The 11,240-nt window shown below is 33.2% G+C and overlaps 1 protein-coding gene across 1 annotated transcript; it reads left to right on the forward strand.

The window, feature by feature from the left end:
• Positions 1–1,661: 1,661 nt before the first annotated feature.
• Positions 1,662–7,969, forward strand: LOC146734623 (uncharacterized). Its single transcript, XM_085507717.1, has 5 exons — positions 1,662–1,788; positions 1,916–2,045; positions 3,694–3,816; positions 6,448–6,561; positions 7,461–7,969. Exons 1-5 carry the CDS (start codon positions 1,720–1,722, stop codon positions 7,703–7,705), a joined length of 681 nt encoding a protein of 226 aa, XP_085363843.1. The 5' UTR covers positions 1,662–1,719; the 3' UTR covers positions 7,706–7,969.
• The last annotated feature ends 3,271 nt before the right edge of the window (positions 7,970–11,240 follow it).

Genomic DNA, 11,240 nt, shown 5'->3' on the forward strand with positions numbered 1-11,240 from the left:
ACTAAATCAAACGTTATTTAACAGAGTAAAATAAAATGGACCTGGAGGAGAAATGATGCTGGTTTTATGAGGTTGATAGTATACCTGTTCTGATATATTTGTATTAATACTTATTTCCTTTATGCTTAAAAACAAGTAAACAATTTTCTCATGAGCACAGAATAGTCGCATATGACAATTTACCTGAATATAAATTCAAAATAAATCATCTAAGAGGGGTTTGTGATAAAAAAAACAAGTGTCTATCAACATTACTTATTGTGACATAGTGTATATTAGTAGTCATAATCAACTGCATAATTTTTAGACATGCCTGTACTGAATATAAACGAGTTAGTAAAAAGCAAGTTATAATACGAGACTTGCATTTTTCAGTTACCGTTAAAACTAATAACTATTTAAGTCTCAAAAACACGACACACCGACTTACAAACACATTTCTTTTACTTAAACATAACCTATACCCTTGACAGAATGACATCGGCAATTAGTTAGAGCATATACAAGCTGCTAGTATGCAAGTATGCCTATTATGTATGCATACTATTTTAATACATTATCTAATTTGATAGATTATGATCAATTTTGACAGCTACTTTTTAGCCTTACGTTCGAAAATCGACGCATCTCTTCTCTAGTCCGGAAAATGATATCATCATATAAAATTCAATATTGCGTAGTATACTAAGTGTCTGGCATGTTTAGACCAACTGTTAGTCATAAGTACGACCTTTATTAGGAATACGTAATTTCATTACATTTTTGATGGGCGTGACAGCAATAATAAATGTTCCCTTTTTATTTTTTCTGACCAACTGATGTATTCCAAACATTTTTAGAAAAATCTTCGATCTTAAAGCGCAGAATTTACTGTTTCTCTGTTATTAAAGAGTAAATTATATCAAGACTAATGTGATGTCACACCAGGAAGACCAGAAGTGTTATCACTGAGTAGCAACTTTGTGGGAAATATACGTGAACGAAATGGTTAACAAGCACAGTACTAGTTGTGTGCTTTTTCGTTGATTCTGTTAGTTAGTTCGTGCTGTTATTTCACTTATTCCCTGCGACTGACTTTTAATGAGCGGATGAACCAGCACTGAGCGAAGAATACGGTATTGATCCACACCAGATTTTTAGATTATTATATGTTTGTAATCGTAGTTATATCTGAACTTCACGGGTTTATGGAAACACAACAAGCTGCATCTATTTTCGAGTCTGACTCATTCTCAATTTGTTTTGTTCCAGGAAGTGTTTATACCTCATGTTACATACAATATGTACTACGTTTCAATGTGAAAAATATACAGCACAATGCTTTGGTCGAAACGCAGACCTCACACATAGGTAGACGTTAGTCACGAAGACAAAACTACTCAACTATTTTTAACACTTCTGGTACTATTAAAGTGAAACAATAAACAATGCAAAATGCCCTAAATACATTAGTCTTTGAATCATAAGGAAAATACAAACTCTAGGAGATTATACCGTAAAACCGAATCAAGGAATATGCCTATTTTAAAACTTAAACAATCATGAATTGTTTTGATATTACTATAACGTTCTGCTTGTGGCAGAATGTACTGTTATTTCTTGGCTTATAGCACTTTCAGTATACATGATTCAGCATATGCACTAGTAAAATAGACAGTATCCATTACTTCTTTCCCACGGAATCTCATTGCGAAGGTCGACGCACATTAGGTGGAAGACATGGTGAACAAGATATTTCCGATACACCAAGAGGATCCGATAGTTGGGAAGGATCAACTTAAAGATGCGGTAATATACATTTCTGTTTGAGCTCCAAATCCACCTTACGTTTGAATTATTTCGAAACGTTCCCTTCGAACAATTTCGGGCAGTTCTTCAAGCAGTAACATGTCATTTTTTTCACTTCATATTTTAGGACGAACAGATGAAATGTCGACGTCGCCGAATTGTAATTCTAATTACGTTTCTCTCATCCTGTGCTACACTGATTGCAGCAGGTTCAATTATTGCTACCATGGGTACAGATTGTGCATGGTACATCGCAGGTTAGTATAAAATATCACGACAGACATTTTTCATCTCAGCCCATTATATAATGTATGTTCATTTCATTCACTGCACATAACAAGTCACATGTTTTTATAGATACAGTTATTTATCTTCTTGCCAACTTACAGTTAGTTATCGTGTTGATGTAAGAGGATGTCTAATATCGATTGGGCTTGAAAATAGTTGATCACGAATCTTCTATTATTTTATAAATGCAATTTTTGTTTGGCATAATGTTTCATTACTGCCATGGTAACTATTGTATAAATTTACATTGCACCATGTAGCATTAAAATTACATTCAATAGCCATGGTTCATGTTTTCGGGAATGGAGACAATACAACAATGTATGTAGCATTGTTTGATACATATAACGAATTATTTATCTAATTATTAATTAATTCATTAACTTTTAATTTTGTTCTGTACAATTAGCAGTAACAATGACGTCGATCATTGCAAATTATTTTTAACTAGTAGGAACTCGGGTAACGTTTTTTGAACGAGCCCGTTGGGAAGTCATCGAAACAACATACCTTCAGATTCGTTTGATAGGACAGGACAGAACCAAAGTAACTTCGTTTTGTGAAGTTTATATTTGAATCTACTAATAGGACTTAGATTCAAACAGGTAAATTTATTTGGTTGTGAGGAGAACTACCAGTATTTGTCCCTGAAATAGTACTCACACCAACTACTTCTGTATACACTTCATACCAAATCACCACCTTCGTCCCACATTGTTATTTAGCACCACACAGTCAAGGCATTCAAGAATTTTTGATTTTTGCACATTCAAACAGAAGTACTATTTGTATTTAGAAGGAATACAATCCCGTCATAGAACTTAAGCTTTTTCACAGCATGTACTTTGCTTTGTTTATTATTTTGTATTATCGTGGGTTGTTTCTCCTCGTTAATTTATTGCCAAAAGAGAGAAATACCGCAAAGTATGCACGAAGGCATTACGTAAGCGCATTGATTGCTGCACTGTCATTGTACATACATGGCTGTAATTTTGCGATAACGTCAAATTAAAACCACACAAGGCAGCCATATTGCCTTTTGCAAAGAACCGAACTACTGTCACATATATACGTGTGTAGTACTTACACACACACTATTCATGAATGTTTTGAGATTAGAGATGTTTCCTATTTCATCAATGTCCTTCACAATAGTCGTTATGTAGATTTATGAATAATAATATTAAAATTGAATTCTTAAAAATAACCATAATATTATCCCGTACAGACATTTGGATCACATGATATTGTAGTATTGTTTCAAGTAGATAATATAAACACAAACTATAGGAATTTTAGAAATACATAGTTTACTAATTGTATTCAGCAGTGCCAATATCACAATGCTTCGATCGGGAGACACATCCATGGTAACGGGTGCAGCCATTGGCTGATATCATATTTGCTCTGCAACTCCTTAGCATTTGATTTAATATTTCGTAAAGGAACAGCAAAGCATTACCTCTGCCGTATGTTTGGATGAATAAAGCTGAGTTATTTGTTCGCTGAACGCAAAGTCTATTTTGTAGCAATATCTTCGATCTATTACATTCCACAAAGAAACATGGATTAATCGTGAAAACTGCTTTTTCCTTTAAATATATGTTTATATTTCAGGTGACGACAAAACGAGTAGTTCAACCTATGACACTGACATAACAGGTTGGCCGAATATCGTAACAGATAACCCAAAAAGCATTATGGACATCACTTCCACTGATACACTAACTTCAAGAGGTGGTAAGTTGAACGGGAAAATTAAAACATGTATACTGTATATGAAAAGCGTTTGCCTTGAACAATAACTGTAACAACAAATCCTATCCTAGTATGTAGTCGATTAAATTTAAACTTAATGTACGCTGAATACCAGAAACAGTGCTAGCATGTTAATTAAGCTAATTTGCATATTGATGAACATGTGTAACACATGATTCTACGTGTTTATTGTGATTCAATCAATAAAATTAGCTAGGCACAGTATACGTTAAAATAAGGTTTTCATAATCAAAAATAAACCAGAATGCAGATTAACATTATAATCGTGAATAAACAGGATGCTTATATCTCGAGACATAATTAAACGGATTTGAATAAGAAGAATATTTGAATATCGCTATCGCATGGAACTTTTTTTTTTTTTTTAAATACTGATGTTTGAATGCACTTAAAGCATGCACATGCCACAAAAGCTTTACTTTTTTTCTTATTAGGACGTCTTGAATAGATATATTTATTATCCCTATCGGCATTATCGTTGTTACTTCCAGCAGTTGTATATGAATAGAATGTTAGTACATCATTGGGCAGGATTTAAAATAGTTAACATACTCTCTCTCTTAGTGATCAGTTTCCATGCCATAGTGCTACTCGTAGTTTACAGTCACAGGATACATGACACCACAGATTAACCATATCTATACACATTTGTCTATATATCATGTGATTGTTCATAATGTCGTTATTATTTGGATAACTTCAACTTGCAATGACAACAATTAAATCAATAATGATTTGAATTTCATTATTCCAACGTCCAGCGTTTGTCGCCCGCCGTTTATTAAGTACACCGCACATAATATCCCAGCAAGCAATCTGGTTCAACACATGCTTTATAATGTCAAATACATATGGCATAGTAGTAGCATAGTAATGCGTGCCATATAATAATAGTCTACAGTCAGTATATTGAAAACTACATGAAACCATGTGCGATTCAGTTCAGCGAATAAATTAATACAATAAGAAAAAGTAGTAAAACCAACATCACAATTTAATTTGTTAGATAAATTATACATGAATCGATATCTTATATGAATTACATAATACAATTATGTACTCCTTATGTAAAACTTAAAAAAACAACAATTACCATTGTACTGTAAAGGTAATTCTGCGTTATTATCTGGTACTGAAAGTATATATATATATATATATATATATATATATATACATATCACATCTGATACAATTGCTCCTCATTATTCAGTGGAAAGTGTATAATATATTGACGTGGTTAAGTGTTTTACTTGACGTGGTGTATATTGGACAAAGAGGCATTTATCGCCCTTATCTTAAACATTGCACCCTTTACACAAACTATGGCCACTGACAATGCATTCATCATGTCCAAATTTAACAACACAGGCATGCCATAACTAGAATAAATTTGGGCCAACGATTTAGCATTGGCTGCAGGGTTCATTTATAATATTTGTACACATGAGGCGTAACATGGCATAACAACTGCATGCAATCATCAATCACAAGGTACACCGATTTTACTTCATGCACTATCAATATTCTTTTGCTTGTAATTGTTATTATTTCCTTCTGTAATTCAGTTTCGGCTATAATTCCAAAAACGTTCAAACTAACTGAAGTATATATTTTGGGCAAAAGAAATAATTAGAAAAGCATATTTCTCGTTGGAAACTCTGATTGCTGGTTAGTCGAGTTATGATACAATTTTTCGGCAGTCGTCAGGTCGGGAAATGTTGGTAATCATATTTTGTAATTGATGTTTTAATACGTAGGTGGATTCCCCCAAAATATAAAGTTGTGAGATATTATGGTATCGCATCATCATGTATATCCATGTGTATCAAGAATGTCATGAATTAGTTTGGGATTTAAATAAAAAACGATTGTGTTTGTGATCATGATACGTAGATAAAATTCTAATGTCTCCATAAAGTGACTATTTGGTTCATAAATTCTTGAAGTATGCAGCAAATATTTGTTTTAAATTGCCAGTTTTGTGAAAACTGATCGCACTGATATTTGACACATTGGTTTCTGAGATGGACCTCTAATAGATTTGTTTATTGTGACGATTTTGTCAATTCCCTATGTTACTCTAATATTTTCTACCGGCACGATTTCTTTAATAATTTAGGAGAGTGGAACTCTACAAGTCTATTGTCTATTTAATTGTTATGTAATTTATGTTATTTTTGGCCAATTTACTATCCTGGACATGGGAAATGTAAATCTGATTTGGTTCCATGGATAATAAGAAAATTTTCATATCTTCGTAAATAAGAGCCGAAATTGGTGTAAAAAACATTGTTCCCATAATATTATATAAGTTTTGAATTGTATATTATTTACAATATTCCGCTGTTGATATTATGTCGCGGACTTCTTAAACACCGTAAACACCGTGAATATATGTATGCAGTTACCGTGAATAAAGCAATATCAACGGCAACTGTAGAATCAATCTTCTACTTAAAATACATGTTGGGATTGCCTTTTTTATGTAAATTCCGTAACAAATAGGATTTAATTGTATTTAAAAGAAATGTATTGCAGTACTGTTCATGAATTCAGTGATCTTCAACACTATATTTATCATTTTGATTTCAGTTAACAATTATTGTTCCCATAATTGTGAACACAGTTGTGTAAACGTCAATGGAATATTACAATGCGTTTGTGACCTTGGTTTTGTACTAAACGAAGACGAAGAAACATGTACAGGTGAGTACAGGCATTATTATTAAAGAGATTTATAGAATGCATAAGTTCAAATAAATTATATAAACATTTATTGTCCAGAAAACGTTTGAATACGTTAAAGCAATCGAACATTAAATAAACAAAATGGTAATATAAACAACATACGGTACTAAATATAAATCAATTTGAAAATAATGACATGTGTAATTACTAAATTCAAACTTGAATAAAGCAACTTGAAATACCTGGTTGTTATTTTGTCTGTCTGCAACGTCATGCTTCAATGATTGACAATTGTGATTCACGTTGGCATTCAGATCGTATGCCGCATAAAATTGCTCGTAGCTACCATAACATAATTGGGGTCCCCCATTCCACATACATGTGTCTGTTCAATCGGGTCGCGTGCCATATGAAACAACCTGTATATACGTGCCTATGTATATACGCTGGTCTATTTTATCAGTTTGCGTGCCAGGTACATCGCATTTCAAAGGAAATACAATTTATGGATTTAATGAGGATAACCCGATGGGTGTCCACCCATACAGTTTACGTATATATTCCCTGTATAAGTCATTATGTGGGTTCTATTAGCATTAATAGTTTCGACAATAAATGTGACGTTATGTATATCTGTCCACCTAGAAAGTCTCAGTTTCAAATTTTTAATTAATACTGTGACAATCCCATAATATAGCAGCCCACGATTGCACATGATTACTCATAATTATTAATGACATCACCACATTATATTTAATGTCGGAAAGTTGACTTCAAGTAGTCCACAGACATGGTGCTGATTATAACTGTCAATGATGGTGATAGAAATGGAATAATACTCGATTCAAAAATTGTTATCAATTTATTACGAGCTCATTTGTGTAATCAAACTGTTGTTTTTGTCACATCGTTTGCAGATTTGGGATGTAACATGCAACAAGGGGTGAAGTTTCCAGCAGTACTTATTGATGTTATCAAGCAAACCACAGCAGACACAGCAGCTGACTGTTGCTTTGAGTGTACAGCAGAACCATTGTGTACTATTTGGACATGGCATTCTGATAGTAAGATATGCAACATTAAGAAGGGGGACCGTTATCAAGTAGGGGCTCCCATGACATCGATATCAGGTGGTCCAGGAGTGTTTAACGAATTACCATAATTGTATTAGTCAATATTCGTAATCAAAAAACAATAACAGGTACGAGTTATTTTGTATGTATTAATCTACTATCTCGAAAAAGACCCTCTGTGTGTTTTTGCTCACATTTTACATGAAATTCTATGCTCCATTATTAATCACAACAAAATATGTAGAATCGTAACCGACTCTGATGTAAATTTTAAGGATAGAAGAACCAGTAAATACAAGTTTAGCCTGTAGTAATAATGCATAATGATATAATAAAGTTAGTTAATAAACTAAGGGCAGATTGTCATGAGTATGTGAATGCAGTGCAAATCTTTCGATTTCGTTAAAACATTTAGCTCACGGACTAACTAAAAATATTGACACTCAATTTTATAAGCAGTGTGTGTACAGTAAAGACATGCAAAAAAGAGAAAATACGATTAGGTGTATTATATACTCGTAGTATGTAAATAAAACGACAAAGGTGTATATGAACTTTCAATACATAATAATGTAATCCAAAGTCAAATAATAATACTATCACTTTACATTGTACACATTACGTGGGAGACATGTTGAACAAGTTGATCTGGTTAAAAAACAAGACACCTTGAACGAAATGGTTCTGATTAGGAGCAAAGGCAGATTTAAAAATGCGTTTAGATACACTGTAATGCTGAGCTTCCAATTCTATCCACGTCTGACTTGATGTTGTTCTCTGTGTAAATGGTAGAGGTGCATTTCAAATCAGTACCACTTCAGAACTGGATTAGAACATTTACATTTATTGTACAATTAGGTCAAAGATAAAAATGTTGTTACCACTAGATTGGATCAATACTTGGTACGAGGTACGAATCTATTTTTGAGGTAAGTTCTAGTGACTTCTGTTAGGTGGGTGGAATGTAACAATATATTATGTAAGGAACAACTGCAGTGAAACTGGAAACTACATAAAAACATATTAGGTGGGCATAACGTTTTATTATTCATCAACATAACATGTAGAATTAACAACACGCTTGATAAAGCTGGTGCATGCATTGACGAACAGTGGCAATTATATACAACATTGTGGCATTGTTCGATACAATGACAGAGAAATAATGTAGTATCTCCTCTGGTCAGATTAACTCAACAAGCAGCAATGAATAGGTGGTTAGTAAAATACCGACCACCCAAGGGCTGGGATTAGGTTCTTTATACGAGCTGTAGGCTGGACTATACAAACAGTAATACACGTTAGTTCACTGAGCCTTATATATTCACAACATATTCACAGAGCCTTTCAAATGGCATGATGTTGAATGAAAAACAATATAATTTGTTTTAGGGGTACTAATGTACAATGTAAAGCTCTGTTATTAGACAGTAGACACATATAGCTCCCCAGACCTCGCTGAGATGATACTAGTTCTTGTCCCCCATAAATTGTTTCATTTTTTACCGGTACAGACAGTATCTATCTTTTGATCAAGATAAGTATGGTATGCGGTACTCTTGCGTTGCTCTTTGATTGCCAAGCTTCTTCTTTGAAAAGCGAATTTTAAATTTTGAATTAATTTTAATGTGTTTTTGATTTGCACTGTGGGCGAAACTAAAACAAATTTTCACAATTTTTCGTTTCGCTGTAACGATCACCGTGCCGTACATTGCGATGCAATGGACAAACAACACTGTTGTTGCTGTCATCAATAACTAACTTTTTAGTGTCAAAATACACAAAGGTAAAATGCTCGGTTAATTAAAACTAAAAAATACCTTGAAAATTACAGACAAGCCGACTGTTTTTAAACACCGCGGAAAAATCGCGCACTCTGCGATGTAATCATGGTTACCTTCATCGTAAACCCCCTTGTCAGCTAGCATTCACCGGTAGCGATGTCGCAAAGTACGTTGTGCTTGGTGACCTCTGGTACTATCATAATGGCACTCTATGAATGAGGTATTACCATAAGGCATGGTTCGACGGTCTTTTCTGTAGTTGAATGAAACCTTCCTCGATTTACTATAGTTTCCCTTCCAATGCGACTTCATTTCGGAATTGTTTCACCGGCGTTTGGGTGATTGAGTAGTAAAAACTGCGAATAGCCGCTGTGTAATCAACGGCGTTGAATAACTTCGCATGGTTCATTATCAGGGGTCGCGGAAACTGCGTCATACAAAGTATTGTTTTCAAAAGTTTGAAGGATGGTAAATTTTAACTCAACCCAGCTTATGGCGATCGCTATTTTTATATAACTGTGTGAATATCTCATCGGGTTTACGTAATCCAATGTGCCCATCATTCAGTGGAATTGATAACATGACGCCATGACAGTTTTCGTGCTAGTTGTGACTGCGCGTACGATTATTATTGTTTCCCTCGAATTGTAAATATTTTTAAATTTTAACATCAACAAATTTCGATTTATAGTGTATTTCTTTGATTTTTTTACACATATGAAGCGAATGGTTCGTTTTATGACTTTTTTTACATTTTTTTTTTCATTTTTCACTCAAAATTTCAACTTTAAAACTATTTAACTTAGACGGTTCATTTGTTTTCAATGACATTTTCAGGAGCGATTATTCAGGTTTATCCTAAGTAAATGGCTTCGTATGATTTCGTTGTCTCCACTGGAACAGAAACAATAAAGCTCTGTTATTTCTGAAGGATTTATAAAATATGAATGTTTCAAAGAGCACTGTATGCAAACTTTTCAATAGAAACACTAATAATTATGCCATTATGTTCCTGGTATACAGACATTTTAAATAAGTGTTTTTAAATCAAAATCAGTGTGCATTCAAAAGTTAAATAGTTTTAAGTGCATTTTCACTTAAAATGCATGATTTTAACCCAAAATCCATACCACTTAATATGATATAGTACAATAGCGTAAATCATAAAAATTGAACGTTTAAATAAAACGTTTTTAAATGATATATAACTTGATGGGTAAAATTTATATTTTACTCCCATAATCACCGTAGTTAGAGCCAATTAAAAAATATAGTCTCCCAACCTGCATCTTTTCCTTAAGTGCAACTAATAAATTACAAATATATACAGCAAAGAATAGCAATGTCATCATGTTAATAATGATAATTGATTTGTAAGTTTAAGGCACTGTTAAACGTGTATACGATGAACCAAATAAAAACGAGACTTGCGTAAACAAAAACAAAAAACGCATCTTAATTACTCAATGAAAGACAATACAGATTATTGTCATTATGGTTCATGAAGAGAAATTTATTTTATTTTAATTTATGGTGACTTTCATTAAGAGGAGAAGTTTACACAATTAAAAAGGTATTTTTTTCTTGATGCCTCTGATTATTGCATATTTTACTACGAATTAGTCAATATACACGTCCACGGAGAATATTTTTTTAACAAGTATAAACCTGTAGCCTCATTAAACGACCATTGAAAATAGAGAAGTATTCGAATCTTCTGAATGACGAGTCCCAGTCAAGTCGCACTTGCTCGTAGATTTCCATGTTAAAAAATTCAGTGACGATAAATAGATTTTGTTTTCTTGAAATTCAACAACAAACTGCGAACTGCCACCAATTG

This window comes from Saccoglossus kowalevskii, chromosome 14, assembly GCF_978046115.1.
Source record: "Saccoglossus kowalevskii chromosome 14, keSacKowa6.1, whole genome shotgun sequence".
Classification (NCBI taxonomy): domain Eukaryota; kingdom Metazoa; phylum Hemichordata; class Enteropneusta; family Harrimaniidae; genus Saccoglossus; species Saccoglossus kowalevskii.

Excerpts from the sequence above, each read along its gene's own strand:
- LOC146734623 (XM_085507717.1), top strand. The coding sequence starts at position 1,720 with ATGGTGAACAAGATATTTCCGATACACCAAGAGGATCCGATAGTTGGG. Across the intron at positions 1,789-1,915 it reads AGGATCAACTTAAAGATGCG|GACGAACAGATGAAATGTCG; the intron begins GTAATATACATT and ends TTCATATTTTAG. Across the intron at positions 2,046-3,693 it reads TTGTGCATGGTACATCGCAG|GTGACGACAAAACGAGTAGT; the intron begins GTTAGTATAAAA and ends TTTATATTTCAG.